The 16290-nt window shown below is 39.2% G+C and overlaps 1 protein-coding gene across 3 annotated transcripts in view; it reads right to left on the reverse strand.

The window, feature by feature from the left end:
• LOC127440450 (F-actin-monooxygenase mical2b-like) overlaps positions 1-16290 on the reverse strand; it is an 87345-nt gene that overhangs the window by 62429 nt on the left and 8626 nt on the right. For all 3 annotated transcript variants that reach the window (XM_051697023.1, XM_051697041.1, XM_051697032.1), the window contains exon 2: positions 382-758. In XM_051697023.1, coding sequence (XP_051552983.1) covers positions 382-642 — 261 coding nt within the window. In that variant the 5' untranslated portion in view covers positions 643-758. The remainder of the gene's footprint in view (positions 1-381; positions 759-16290) is intronic.

A 16290-nucleotide genomic window follows, 5' to 3' on the forward strand; every position in this document is an offset into this window, starting at 1 on the left:
TTCACTTTTCACAAAGAAGTCAGTTCCCCTCAAGTTCACACAGGTGTTTCAGCAGAGTAACCACATGTGTATCTCATCAAATTAACTTTGGAGATGTTCCTCCATTTGACAACCGAAAATGACGAAATACTTTAAAACCACAGAGCACTGGTCTAACAAACCACATCTGTCATACCTGACGTCACACTTCTAATGATGCCATACAATATCACAACCATAGCCCCAAAATCAGGACAAACCTTTAAGTAGCTGAGATGGAATCTGTTAGACCACCTAAATGTTTGGTTTATTAAGCTCGTCAACAAAGTTTTTGTAATTATTTATGTGCTCATTCACATAATATTTCCCAGTATTACAGTTGTGGCATTTTTAAAGGCTTACCTTAGTGCCCTCACAGGCTTTGCCTTTCTTGTACTCTTTGTGGCTGGCTCTCTTATCCAGCTTGCTCCAAAGTGCTTTGGCCTTCCAGCAAGTCACCATGCTCTTCAGACTGCTGTAGAAGGTGCTGTGTTCCAGAGGGTCCAGCTCCAGGTAACTGCACATGATGTTGAAGGCCTGTAGGGTGCTCTTACAGTCAGAGGCCTGGACAAAGTTCTCAAACAGCCGTCCTGCCATGTTCTTCTCATCCTCAGATTCTCCCATATTCTTCCCCGTGGGAGTGTGTACGCTGGGATGGTGATATATATCTTGCTCCTTTTATCCCGTCCGCCTTGCTGAATAGCTATGCCCACACTCTAGTCTCCTCACTCATGTCAAATCTGAAAAGAGAACAAGAACTTCTGATTGATTTCTACATTTTCTGAGGAAAATGTGAGTGGTGCTTGCCTGTGCAAAACTCACTGTCACAATGTTTGGGTGTTCTGAGTGGTTTTAGCGCATTGCTCTATGGTTGCTAGGGCATTCGCTGGATGGTTGGTTGCTAAGTGTTCTGGTCGGCTTCTAGGTAGTTGCTAAGTGGATCAAGTAAAATGTCTCTAATGGGTAATTCATGTCAAATATTAAAAAAAAAAAAATCTGAAAATTTCCCAGCAGAAATTTTTGATCTTGTTAATACTTATTCTAAAGAAATCTACATATAAATGATCACGAAAGCTAAAATATTAAATGTCATGGATCAATATTTACATTATTAGTTTTTATGTGAATAAATAAACATTATTTGCACTTTGGACAAGAAAAACTAGCTTCACACCTTGTGATCAACATTTGGTTTACCTTTACAAATGGGTAAAATTTAACAATTTACGGATGAAGCCATATTGGCAGCCTAATATACCTGGGATTTAATCATATAGAGCCTTAAGAATAAAGATACAAAAAGGAAAGCTTGTTCAGAACCAGAATCTAACTGGATGTTAAGATATCTATAACATTTCTAGAGTTAAAGACACTCCAAACTTGAAAAAAACACCAATAAAATGTGGTGTTGTTGTCATTTCCATTTTTGGACTCTTATCATTGGCATATATTGCAACAAGGGGTGCTGCAGTAAACTGATTGTAGCAATAGATCTCAGTGTAAAAATGAAATAATGATGCTGAAACCATTCTATGGTTATTTATTTATTTTTCTGGACCTGCAGTTTTGCTCCAAAATCGTGAAAATGTATGAAAATTTTCATTTTGACCCCCCTCTACATAATAATGGATTACTCAGTAAATACTGATCCAAGGTATTTAGTATTTTGGCTTCATCATCATTTATGTATTTTTTTCACCTGTATTTGAAAAACAAAATTCTGAGCCAGAGACCTCTGGTTAAGACTCTAGTATATTATGGTCCCCAGATAAGGTTTGGGTCCCTCCTTCAATGTAAGTCAATGGGATTTTTCACCTGTTTTATCATCCACCAGACAAAAATCTTCTCCTTAAGTCTCTCTTAAAATCTTAAATCTTATCATCATAATTTAAAATGACATCTCTGCAAACATGCGAGACAAACTATTCATCAAATAGGGGTTTGTTCAAATCACCAAGAGTGAAAAATAGCAATATTGATGCTTGTCCAAGCAAACACATATAATAAGCTGATGTCATGTGTTTAAATTATATAATGTGAAATGAGAAACAGAGCTGAAAATAAACAAGGATGATTTTTTTTTAATCTACTGCAATTTACGCTGGCGTACTGAACAATAATATTGCCCAGGGCTGGAGAGGCCACCCACTGCAGAAATCCATTCCCTCAAATGTTCGTAATCTGATACATTAAAATGTAAATCAACATTAACAACACAATAAAAACAAAAGATAAAATATCAGATTTTTTGACTGCCAGAAAGAAGACGAGCCAGTATCTGTTACAACCTGACAGCAGTTTGACATCAAATCCATTAATTTAGTCCTCTTCAACGCATTTGCTCTTTACTGGAGATAACACCTGATTCAACCAGACTGCCAGTTATGCACATTTTGAAGGGCACATAGAAACAAAACAAAAACTGTTTGTCTTACGGCTTTGCCCTGCTGAAATGTGAACAGGACAGAGGTGCATTTTTTCAGGCGGTTGGGAACACGTCGCTACCCTGGCAACAAACTCCGGTTGGTGTGTCTATTTAGTGAACTCCCCTATAAGATTTCAAACCCCCTCCACTTCCATAAGATAATAAACACACTTTAAAAAGAGACACCACAAAGCATAAGTACACTTTCAAGAATAAACCATATCACCACATAGTAAGACATTTGCTTATGGGCATCATTCAGTCGTTCATAACATTCATAATGTCTAAGTATTCATAATATGCAAAGTGCTGAAAATAAAGTCCTGTCCTTTCTGTTTGGATATACAGACAAGCGACTCCTTGAAAGCACATGAAAGCAGATGTGGAAAGTTTCCCTCGGTAATACTAGACTCGCTTTACTCAAGAGCACATTTTTCTTTGGAAAAGGACATCCCCTTCATTTTGTGGCGAGCTGGAGTTAGTGTCCACTGGAATAAAGGGAGAGTATTTCTGCAGACTCATACTCTGTATATCTTTTTATTATCCCTGTCTTTAACACTCAATGGAATAGTATAAGCAAAATTGAGAATTCGTTCATCATTTACTCAATCACAACGTTCCAAACCTGTATTTTCATAAATCCGTGGAATACAAAAGGAGATGTTTCACAGAATGCTGACGCTGCTCTTTTCCATACAACAAAAATAGACAATGACAAGGGGCTGACAAGCTCCCAAAAGAACAAAAAAGCACCATACAAGCACATAAATGTTGTACTACTTGTGCGCTTTATTTTAAGTCAATAGCATCGTCATGGCAACAAAGTTAACAAATTGGATATAATTTTACACAAAAAGGGTTAGTAAGCGAATTTATCACACTAAACACGCATATTTACGTCTTGTGGTTATACTTTTGAAATAGTGAGTATTAAAACAGAAAATAGTATAAAAAGAAAAGAGCATACATGATTATGCCTATATAAACCTTTACTGTAGAAAAGTTTTTATATGCATAATCATATGTGTGCTCTTTTGTTTTTATACTATTTTCTAAAAAATATTAGGCCGTTTACAATGTACACTACGTACTATGGAGTAGTATTCCATTGCAAACATACAGTAGCCTCATTAAAAAATTCTATAAAATACGCTATATTGTTGTCACATGACCTCATATGTAGCGTGTTTAATTCAGCGAGCGGGTTCCAATTATCATATCGAAAATAAAAAATGGTTTCTATGCATTTTAAATCAGTCTTAACTTTGGGCTGTTTGATCAACTAATGAGTCAAGAAAGGTATGTTAAAAATCTTTCGCAGCTAAATAATGTCAAAATCGTGGCCGATATTACTTCAGTTTTATTTGTGACATTCAACACAGAAAACTTACAAATGCACACTCACATACATATGATAAAATATAACGTAAAAATACAAAATAATTAAAACAATAAGAAAATAAAATGAATAAAACAACTAAAATAGTAACACAAACCAATTAAGAACAGAAGACAATTATGTTGAATCTCACTCTTGCCGTTTCACTCTGTTGTATGCTACAGTACACATTTTGAGAAATGTAGTAGGTCATCTGGTTATTCCATGTATACTTAAAAGTTGCATAATGTGCACAGAATACATACGGTTTACTGCAGAAATAGTAAAAGTAGGATGTTAATAAGCTTTTCTGTACACAGCCTTTCAGCTGAATTATTTTACTATGGAAAATTTTATGTTAAACCATCATAAACATGCAACCACTTTGCCACAACAGCAGCTACTGCGTCCAAACCCAAAACAACTGTAATATGTGGTCTTTTAAGTATGTTTGCATGGAAGGCTAAATTAAATGTGTCAATAAGAGACTGGCATGTCAGGCTTCACGGGTGGAGAAAAATAGCGATTAGATCCATGTGTAGAAGGCATTCCTCTTGGGTAGTGAAAGGTAACACATACTGTCCTCCCTGTTTGCTCTTAAAGCTTAAGCTGCATTGTGCTGACTTACATACCATGACTTCACCATCTGACAGAATGGAAAGGGCCACTGCGGGCAGACACTACTAGCCCACAAAACACCAGTAAAATGTGCACACATACACATTCCTGCATAAAGACACACAGTTAAAAAATACTGGGAATTACTGTGACAGGGCACTTATTAAAAAACTATTATTTCTGCCCCTTTTCTAATGGGAATTCCAGTGATGTAAAATACAGGCCTATAATAGTGCTGCCTAGTCAAGACAAAAAATCTCACTTCCCAGAGACCAATTATGGCTCATTTAAAAAAAAAAAAAAAACTCAAATTTGACTGGCTGGCTGCTACATAATGTCCTAGATTTTATCAATCTTCCTGGAAACAAAGTGGTGTTTATAAGGTACCAGGGCTGCGTTCCACTTCATTTTCAACATACACTTGCTAACTTCCCTAAGCACTCCCCCTCAGGGGCATTTCCACCACCATTGTGGAGGTCCGTTCTGTTACGTGAGCGAGCTGGTATGTGATAGCTGTGTAAACCTCACTCCCCTGGCCTCAAGAAGTGCACTAGTAATTGATGCTATGGACTGTACTCTTTAGCCTCCTCGTTAGCGCGCCCACCTCCCATGCAGGCTGATGCCGGTTCGAATCCCGCTGAGAGCGGGTCGAGCATGACCAGTTACAGTGGTACTGTGACCCAGAAGGGAGTGAGGTTTAGAGGGGTGAGTGAAGCAGGAGCCAGCTGGTACATGATAGCTGTGCGGTATGTATAAACCTCACTCCCCTGGCCTCAAGAGGCGCACTAACGACTGATACTAGGGACTGTAGCCTTTAGCCTCCTCGTTAGCACACCCGCCTCCCATGCCGGCTGATGCCGGTTCGAATCCCGCTCGGAGCAGGTCGATCAGGACTCGCTAAGTTGGCGAGGGAAGTTTCTGCTGACAGACCCTCAACCTCTCGATTATGACAGAGGTAACGAGCCAACTCAGATGTATGCTTCAGGCAGGGCCATATCACATGATGCAACTTGGTTGTGACATCACAGCACAGATCGCGCTTAACCTACCACACCCCTACACAAGACTAATGTATGATGGAAGTGAAGTTAGGTCAATTAAGCAGTTTAGACAAGTTATATTGAGATTTAACAGCATAATTCTTGTAGCTACCTTAAGTGTTCATTGTTATGTCACCATTTTTATTTGTGTAAACCTTTAATCCTTTCTAACTTAAAAGCTTCCACCAAAAGCGATCATATCATTATAGAAGACATTAATTTAACTGCTGGAGTCGTATGGATGACGTTTATGCTGACTGTCTGTTCCTTTTGGAGCTGTGAAGGTCTGATTACCATCTACTTGTATTTTAAGGACCTACAGAGCTAAGATATATTTCTATTTTTCTTCAAATATGTTCTGCTGAAGAAAGACAGTCATACACACCTGGGATGCAATGAGGGTGAGTAAATTATGATAGAATTGTAATTTTTGGGTGGACTATCCCTTTAACATAAAAAATTTATACATAAGCCTCTGAAATTAAAACTAAACTTGACCTGAATCTGTGATTGCATTAGCCTCCAAAAACGTTTTCTCAGGTGCAAAAATCACTAAATAATTCCACAAAATGACATCAGCCATACGGGTTCCACCAGTAGTGGGCATTCACGCAACGTAAGCAGTGACGTACATCCAAGTCCATGAGACGGAGTGAAGTTAGTGAGGGTAGGCCACAAATTTTTTAAGTGCAACGCAGCCCAGGTTGGAATGAGCATTAAAAAAAAAAAAGTTTTTTATCTGCCAGTGGATTACCAGCTTTCTGACGGACAGGCAGCAGATTGTGAGACAGGGGACATTCACTTCCAGCACCTGTACAATCAGTACAAAAATCCTGTGTGCTCTCCCCACTACACTTTTCCCTCTACACCAATGACGGCATCGCCAAGGACCCCTCTGTCAAGCTCCTGAAGTTTGCAGACGACATCGCTGTCATCGGCCTCATCCGAGATGACGATGAGTCTGCATACAGAAGGGAGGTTAAACAGCTGGCTGTCTGGTGCAGTCAAAACAACCTTGAGCTGAACATGCTCAAAATGGTGGAAATTATTGTGGACTTTAGGAGGAACACCCCAACACTGACCCCCCTCACCATTCTAAACAGCAATGTGGCAGCAGTGGAGTCATTCAGGTTCCTGGGCACTACCATCTCACAGAACCTGAAGTGGGAGACACACATTGACTCTATGAAAAAGACCCAGCAGAGGTTGTACTTCCTTTGCCAGCTGAGGAAATTCAACCTGCCACAGGCGCTGCTGATACAGTTTTACTCAGCAGTCATTGAGTCTGTCCTCTGCACTTCAGTAACTGTCTGGTTTGGTTCAGCTATGAAATCAGACATCAGAAGACTACAAAGGACAGTTCGGACTGCTGAGAGGATTATTGGTTGCCCCCTGCCCCTCCCTTCAAGAACTGTACACTTCCAGAGTGAGGAAAAAGGCTGGAAAAATCACTCTGGACCCCACTCACCCTGCCCATTACCTTTTTGAACTGTTGCCTTCTGGCCGACGCTTCAGAGCGCTGAGCACCAGAACCGTCAGGCACAGGAACAGTTTTTTCCCTCAGGCTATCCATCTCATGAACAGATAAATTGCCCCATTGAGCAATAACTATGTGCAATACACAGTTTAGTCTTTTTTATATTTATCCAACACATCCAACCTCTTCTGCCATTTCATTCCTCTGAAAAAAACAAACAACATTTGCACTGTACATAACAGATTTGTATTTACACTGTACATAACAGATTGTATTAGATTTGCACTACCCACGTGTATGTATGTATTTGTGTGTCTGCACGTATGTGTATAATTAGTTTTAATTTTAATTTTTTTTTTTATTATCTATGTCTTGCTGCTGTTTTTGTATTGTTGTACACTGGAAGTTCCTGTCACCAAGACAAATTCCTTGTATGTGTAAGCATACTTGGCAATAAAGCTCATTCTGATTCAAATCATGAACGACATCAACGGTTCATAGTATTAAATTTATGAAATATACACAAGAATTTTTTTTGACTCACTTAGCAGGAAGTAAACAATATTTACGAACAGAACTAGGGATGTCAATTTTCAGAAATTTGCATAGTCAACTGTCATGTAAATTAACAACCAATTAATTGTTAAATCGTTAATACAAAACTTGCCACAATTTGCATGCCTAATTTTAAGAGACTGCCAATATTAATCAGTTATTAACCTTTAACTGGCAAGCCAGAAATCAAATAAGTGACCAAACAGGCAAGAAAGACAAAAGGCTAAACAGCTTTTGTCAACAAGCCTGTACTAGCTGAAACACAACAGGCACACATGACAGATGTGCATATTTAGCAATAGTTATTACTTTAACATTTCATTCGTAACAAACTAATTTAGAATGGATCGCTTGCATGCGCAATTAACCTACAAGGCGATAACTTTTGCCAGTTTAACAATGGAAGAATAAAATCAGTCTTAGCCTAACCCCAATTTGTGCTGCTGGGCAATCCTAATCATTTTTGTTTAGAAAAAAATAACATATCTAGCCTACATGGGCAGGGGTCAGTAGGGTACGCGGCCGGTTGGCGGTGAGAACTCGAACCCGCTCCGAAGGTACTGACATCCCACCATGTACTATGTAACTAAATTCCATGGAAAATGGCACTTACACAGTCATATAGAGACAAATATACACATCACACACAAATGCACAACAGACAGAAAAAGACATTACGTGCAATAAAAAAAAAAAGAAAAGAAAGAAAATAACTATGACCACTACATAAAAAACTTGGCCTACCAAACCAGGCAAAAACAGAATTAAAAACATGCATTTGTATTACATAAATTATTGCCACACTGCTTATCTTGATTGCTTATGATTACTTATGTTATACGAGGCACTGATTCACCTCAGTTTCCTCGCTTGGCTTGCTGCACATCTTTCTGTCTTGTGGGAAAGGGGTCAATTTGATGAATTCAAAGTGAAGTCACCACCATAGTCCACACCCCTTTATTAGTATGAGAGCCCTGTGTGTGTTTTTACAGGGGACAGAGTCCAATAAGGCACGGTCCATCAGCAACAGGCAAATGGCTGCTAGAAAAACAGATCTGGGGCATGCAGCGTGCAGTCTGCTGTTGTTGCTGTAGTGATCTTCCAGCTATCAGACCAAACAAAAGGAAGCTGATGTCAGAGAGGAAACCCAGCGAGAGCTGGGAGCTAAACGAAACAGCGTTAATTAACACCCTGTACAAAGAAAACCAGGAAGGAACCCCCATCAGATAAGCAGACTAACGCCTGATAGCTGGATGGCAATATCAGAAAACAATGTTTCCCAGCATCCCTCGTGGGCTTAACCTTTCCCAGCACGGCAAACACGCTCCCAGTGGATCTGTACGAACTTGCTGTATGAACTACTGCCAAAACAAAAGGAAGCGGTCCTGGACAGAAGTACAAACAATGTGTTATCTAAGTGGCCTCAGTGAACTGCGTTTGTCTCATGAAGAGAAAATCATTCATTCACAAAGAAGTGAGAGTCGGGAGGTGGAGCAGCTGTGGGCTGTCTTGGAGGCTGTCTGACCCTTTTCAAAAGGATATTTATCTTAAAACACTTTGCAAGTTTGGCAAAGCACTTTAGAGAATAACTATTTGCAGAGATGGCTATACAAATTATTTTAACAAGTCTCATCCTTTCACAATGTGGCCTGTAGAATATGTTACTGAATATACAGTATAGTAACTAACAAAAATGTACTGAGAAGTACGATTGCATTACCATGGTTTTTGGACATACTACATGTATAAAAAACATGGTGACACAATATAAATTTTTGAAGTGGTATATAAAATACCATTCCATAAATACCATAGCACATCAATATGGTAATCATTCACCACAATCAGTGGTATAGGGGTGAATCTTATGAAACCTATCGAGAACATGCCTGGGTCATTTGTCACCTCAAAATCAAAAAGAAAACAAAGCCTATTTTACTATTGTTTTGCATTGTGACATCATTTTCATGAAAATGAAGCATAGTTCTATGCAAATTATCATTACCATAACACCATAAAATCGCATTATCATTACTTTCATGCGAAACATGTAATAAGCCTTTGTGTTATTGAAATGCTAAAATATTTATATATTATGGGTAGGGGCAGGAATCATAAGGAATTTAATGATTGCAGTTACAATTCTGATTTCTCTTAACAATTCTGGCTCCTTAACAGTTCCATGAACAATCCTTTTAAGCCAGAACTTTTGAGGAAGAAATATTTGCAATTAATATTTGATTTACCGCCCTTGGATTTACAGCAGCCTGTTACAAAATGACAAGATCATTTCATCTTTTAACAAAAGATTCTTGCAAAAAGTGTAGATATTTTAGGATATTTTATTCCATTTTTTTTTTTGTGTGTGTGTGTGTATAAAATACCCCTAATTACAACAAAGCACAGTTTTTATCTTTAACAACACATTGTCATATCAACAACCATCCATTGAGTACTCTGATTTGAGTCTCACAAGCCTGAAGTACACATAACAAAATGACAATTCTTGGTTCATTTAGAGTCGTACGTGATGAAATGAATTAAATAAATGGCGGTACAGACTGTTGCACTCTATAGCAGTGTTGCAGTGCTGCTGAATGGTAGCACAGAAACATTGTCAGAGTATTTTAGTATGGTGTTCCGTCCGTATTGGCTGAAGAATGCACGTCGAGAGCCCTTCACAAAACCAAAAGTCATGAACATCATCAACATGATCACATGGGAAGTCGGCATGTTGTTTCCGAGAGTTCTGGTACACTACGATCGAGAAGGGTCTATCTGCATCCCACTAGACTACAAAAAGGCACGCCCACTACAAGTTGCGCCGCCTTCAAATAACCAACGAAATGCACAAGTCTTGCAAAAACTGGATGTCACATTCATACTCTGTGTTTGTTGTGTTTATTTGGAGTGCTGCAGCAACCCTACACCTATCCCCAAGGACGGATTAAGACAGGAGGGGCCCATGGGCCAGTACACCATGGAGGCCCCCCATGATGTGATTATGTTCACTTTTATGTGCTACAGGACGCTTGGCAGATTTGGTTGGATTTTTCAAATAGATGGAAGAAATGTTTGTAGCAATGTCTGGCACAGCTAATTAAATGTACTTTTTAATTATGAACCGATTCAAAATCATGCGTTATTATTAAGGATGTGCACGGAATTCAAATATCAAAATCACTAGGCTATTCGGTTATTCTGCACGTGAGTTTTTCAACCCGAACCGAGTCCGTTCAGTACCCGACTGTGACACTTCTCAGTGAAAGGAGGAGGCGAGAAGCAGATTTCCTGGTTCAGGTAGGCGTTTTTATTTTCCTTACTGCAGCACATACACACTCTCAGGGCTTTATGTTGTTGGAAACCACAGTCTAAAAATATCCACAAACTAGCTTACACAATAAACTCTCAGATTTGTAATCGTAGTAACTTCTAACTTCATAGTCCATGCCCAGGCTCTCTCTCCTCTAAGTGCTGTGTGGCTCTATTTATGCCGCTCTCCCCGTGCTCACTGAAATTAGAGACAGGTGTTAGACATAATTTAGCTCAGGTGTAAGCGCCCTAACCGCTTTCTCTCTCTCCGGAGAGATGCTTGACCACGCCCCCGCTGCCACACCGACAAACCTACAGGTTTTTGCCAGGTTTGGGTCGGTTTTTCAAGTAAGTTATATGGTGCATTATGGGTTGGATCTGAGTGACACAACCGACCCAGAAAAACACAATCTTTTCAACTTTAAGTTTGTCCAAGTCGTTTATGGCAATAATGAAAACATGGACTGGTATCAGAAAATACAGGTAAAATTTAAGTTCATAATTGTTCTTCAGTTGTCTCCACGTAATGATTATTACTGTAGATTTGATACATTAATAGGCTTCTGATTTAATGCTATCAGATTTAAATTTATTTTAATATAAATGAAAATGACCAATTTCTCATCCTAATTTTTAGTTCAGTTTTAAAGGGCATATTAAGTTATCTAGAAAAGAGCAGAGAATATTTTTCTATTTTTCAGTCTTGTTGATAGATTAATATTCCCTACAATTTTATATGTAGGAATTGTATGCAATCTAAAGGACTGTGGTTAATTATATAATAATTATTATATTAGTAAATACCATGAGCCCCCTTTAATTTTCCTTGATGTTTTTAAAGCAGCATAAAGTGAATCTGGTCTTTATATGTGTCAAAAGATCATGTGTTGACCATGCACTCTTTATGTGTACAGTAGGGTATAACTATGGATTTAACAAATAAAAAATTTTCTTCCTGCATAAAGTGAGATTTTGTCCAGTATATATTAGACGAAATCATGTTTAATGATCCCAAAACAAATAAAAATTATTTAATCTATGAATTACACTGCCTTCTTTTAAGAAAAGTTTTTTTTCTAATGTACAATCATTTATAGCTTTTTTCGCTGCGCAAGAATGCAGCAAGTGATGTCGGAAGATGTTATCCGCAACCACTAATCTAGAGTCAGTTTTTTACATTTCACTTATCATTAAGGTGTGGATTTGGCTTTGGAAAACTGACCAGCAGTTTTGTGCACTTTATCCTGGAGTGGAAATGGAAAGCAACAGGCAGTCGATTAAGTAAGATAATTCCATATTAAATTATCTATGCGAGAGCATAAATGTTTACCAATCAAATGCTCAATTGTACAATGGAGGCATGAAAGCAGAATGCTGCGCCTGCAAATTAGGACACACTGATACACAAAGATCATACCTGTTTATTAGTTTTGATGCAGGGATTTTGTGTGTGTTCACCAGGATTCAAGGAAATATGCTTTGCCAGTATACAATGGATATAAAAAGTCTACACACCCCTGTTAAAACAGCAGGTTTTGTGATGTAAAAAATGACACAAAGATAAATCATATCAGACTTTTTGCAACTTTCATGTAAAAATTACAACCTGTGAGTGGCATGGGGGGCATGGTCATGTGTCAGTCTGCAGGAGAGGGAGAGCGGTAAGGCTCGTCACCTGGGTCGTAATTATCTCTAACACCTGTCTCTCATTATAGTGATGGCGGAGGGAGACATGAAAAGGCTCGCCAGAGCATCAGAGAGAGGAGAGAGTGGCCAGAAAGCATGACACCCAAAACAGAGACAGAGAGAGTGTGCAGCGAGTGTCTATTGTTTTACTTTCATTTATTTGCTTTTTCCTGAGATATCAACGGTTACTGTCGATTGTGTGAAAGAAAGCCAAAATAAAAGGACTGACCTTGAACCTGCTTTGTTGTCTCCTGACTCCTCCATTGCCCACGAACCAAGATCTTTCTACACTATGCAATGCCACTGAAAACCAAAGTGACACATTTCAGTGAAAAAAATAAATAAAACTTAGAATAAATTAACTGCATATGTGTGCACACCCTTTTATAATTGGGTATGTGGCTGTGTTCAGAATCAACCAGTCATCAAGCTCATGTGAAATAGTACACACCTGTCTTCACCTGAAGTGACTCTGATTAACTCAAAATAAGTCTCAGCTGTTCTTGTAGGATTTTTCGGACATCTTCTTGGTTGCACGCTACTACAAGACCCATGGGCCACAATGATCTTACAAAGCATCAATGGGATCTCATTGTTGAAAGGTATTCCTCAAGTAAGGGCTACAAAAAATTTCCAAGGCATTAGATATACCATAGAACACACTGAAGACAGTCATCAACAAGTGGAGACAGTGACATTATCAAGAACAGGACGTCCCTCCAAAATTGATGAGAAGACAAAGAGAAAACTGGTCAGGGAGGCTTTCAAGAGGCCTACAGCAACATTAAAGGAGTTGCAGCTCTTTATGGCAAGTACTGGTTGCTCCCTACATGTGACAACTATCTCCTGTTTTCTTCATCTGTCTGGGCTATGGGGCAAGACCAAGCCTATTCTGACGGAAAAAAAAAACATCCAAGCCTGGCAAAAACCTATATCCAGTCTCCCAAGACCATGTGATGAGACCAAGAATTAACTTTTTGCCTAAAATTGTAAAAGGTATGTTTGGCGCAAAAACAACACAGCACATCAGCAAAAGAACACCATACCCACGGTGAAGCATGGTAGTGCTTTGGGGCTGCTTTTCTTCAGCTGGAGCTGGGGCTTTAGTGAAGGTGGAGGGAATCATGAATAGCTCCAAGTACCAGTCAATTTTGGCACAGAACCTTCTGGCATCTGCTAGAAAGCTGAAAATGAAGCGATATTTCACCTTTCAGCATGACAATGATCCAAAGCACACATCCAAGTCAACAAAAGAATGGCTTCAGCAAAAAAAGATTCATGTTTTGGAACAGCCCAGCCAGAGCCCAGACCTGAATCCTATAGAAAATCTGTGGGGAGACCTGAAGAGGGCCATACACAGGAGACGTCCTCGCAATTTGACAGATCTGGAATGTTTTTGCAAAGAAGAGTGGGAAAATATTCCCAAATCAAGATGTGCCAAGCTAATAGACTCTTATCCAAACAGACTGAGTACTGTAATAAAATCAAAGGGTGCTTCAACTACGTATTAGTTCAGGGATGTGCACACTTAAGCAGTTATGTTATTAAGTTTTTTTTCTCTCTCTCTCTCTCTCTCTGAAATGTGTCACTTTGGTTTTCAGTGGCATTGCATAGGTTGCAATTTTTACATTAAATGTGCAAAAATTCTGATATGATTTACCTTTGTTCAATTTTTTACATCACAAAAACCTGCTGTTTTAACAGGGGTGTGTAGACTTTTTATATCCGCTGTACAGTATTATTAAGCTTACATATTAAATTGAGGGTGCTCTAATATTCGCACCCTGCAGAACCAGGCCTGCATTTAGCTGGCATCTGCACTGACATGATTGCTATACAACAAAATACCGTATTATCTACTTAATGTATTTTCTACATCTATTAATGTATTTTCTAATGGTAGTGTAGCCTACTAGCTGCACCTTTTGCTGCACTACCATGTTCGCGTGGCACATCTTCGTGCTTTCTGGCAATGTGACACTTTAGATTCCATAAGGAATCTTTGCTAACTCTCAAAGGGATCGCACACCGGACACATCTGGTGGACAACATGGCACGTTCTAAAATTTTAAACAACTGTTTCAATGAAGGTACGCATTCCGCTGCCGTGGCTCAGCGTCTGTCAATGGCGCCGAGCTACGACTCCGGAGGCTGCTCAAATTTCTGCCATGCCATGGAGCGCAACTCACATTTTCAATTAGATTTGACCCAAATCATTATCAGTGGACATAGATTATTTACTCTAGCATTGTTCATTCTTGAAGAAGGGAAAAATCATGGGAACTTTTGTGTACTGTCTGCCACATGAACATCGATGTACCCTGTGTTTGATACCTGTGCCTTGTCCTAGCCGTGATGTGACAAAGCATGGCGCTTCTCGTCTGGTGTGCGAGGTTTGCAACTTCACTAAAACAATGTGTGAATTCCATAACCTCAGGCCTATTGCTTATTTCGCAGGTTCCCAAACCAGCATATCACGAAGTGCATTCTGGGTTGAGCAAGCGGCGCTGCAAGCAAGTTGATAAACTTGTTAAATAGATAGCCTGATTAAACATATATTTTTTTTTCTCTCTCTCTCTCTCTCTGAAATGTGTCACTTTGGTTTTCAGTGGCATTGCATAGGTTCCAATTTTACATTAAATGCACAAAAACCTGCTGTTTTAACAGGGGTGTGTAGACTTTTTATATCCGCTGTACAGTATTATTAAGCTTACATATTAAATTGAGGGTGCTCTAATGTTCGCAAGCGGCGAGACCAGGCCTGCAAATTGAGGGTGCTCTAATGTTGAGCAAGCGGCGCTGAGCGTCCTGAGTGAGCGGAGAGCGCCTTTTTGAAGTTTCCACTCCGCTGGCTCAGGCCTCTCAGCACCACTTGCTCAACCCAGAATGCGCTTCATGATATGCTGGTCTGGGAACCTGCGAAAGATGGAATTATCATCGCTCCGCTCACATGCTCTGACTGGAGCAGTGTGGGAGACCCGGGTTCAGATCCCGTGTTGAAACCAGGAATTAATCGTGTTTCCATAATCAGCAAAGAACTTGATTTGGAGGTTACATTTTTGTCTCTGACATTACATTTTTACTCCACTTATGATAGGTTAAGGTTTGGAGGTTGGGTTGGGGGGTACAGTTTATAAAATATCGTCGCTGTCCGATGAAAAACACACATCTCCACTTTTGGCAATTTTTACTTTTAACACAGTTTTGATGGACATTTCGGAAGGCCAGTGGAGATACTTGTTAAATAGATAGTCTGATTAAACATATATTCATTGGTCATTTCGATGCACAATTCAAACAGTAGAAAGAAGTCATTTGGCACATTCCGTCTATGATAAAAAGTCAAAATTGCCAAAAGTGGAGATAAGTGTTTTTCATCGGACAGCGAGGATATGCATTCCTCCTCACTGTGTTACAGCCTGTACAGCTGAAAACAACTCGCTTTACAAATTGCTTTTGGTGCCCCTCCATGGACATTTCACACAGAAAATGGAGCTCGCATGTGCCAATACGCCAAGCAACACTTACCATTTTGGCCACTGGGGGCAGTGTTTCGCATTTCGGTAAGCACAAACCCATTTTAGCTAAAGAAAAGTCAACCTACTGAGATCATTCGGTTCTGGTATTTAAAAAAATAAATAAATAACTGGAACCAGTTCTAAATAATAACTGGTTCTCGTTTCACAACCCTAATCATGATAGTATTTGTTGTATTGCCTTTAATTTATGCTACTTTAAAAGTGAGAAATTGTTATATTACCAAAAAAAAAAAAAGAGAGAA

The sequence above is a fragment of the Myxocyprinus asiaticus genome, chromosome 1, assembly GCF_019703515.2.
Source record: "Myxocyprinus asiaticus isolate MX2 ecotype Aquarium Trade chromosome 1, UBuf_Myxa_2, whole genome shotgun sequence".
In the NCBI taxonomy this organism is placed as follows: domain Eukaryota; kingdom Metazoa; phylum Chordata; class Actinopteri; order Cypriniformes; family Catostomidae; genus Myxocyprinus; species Myxocyprinus asiaticus.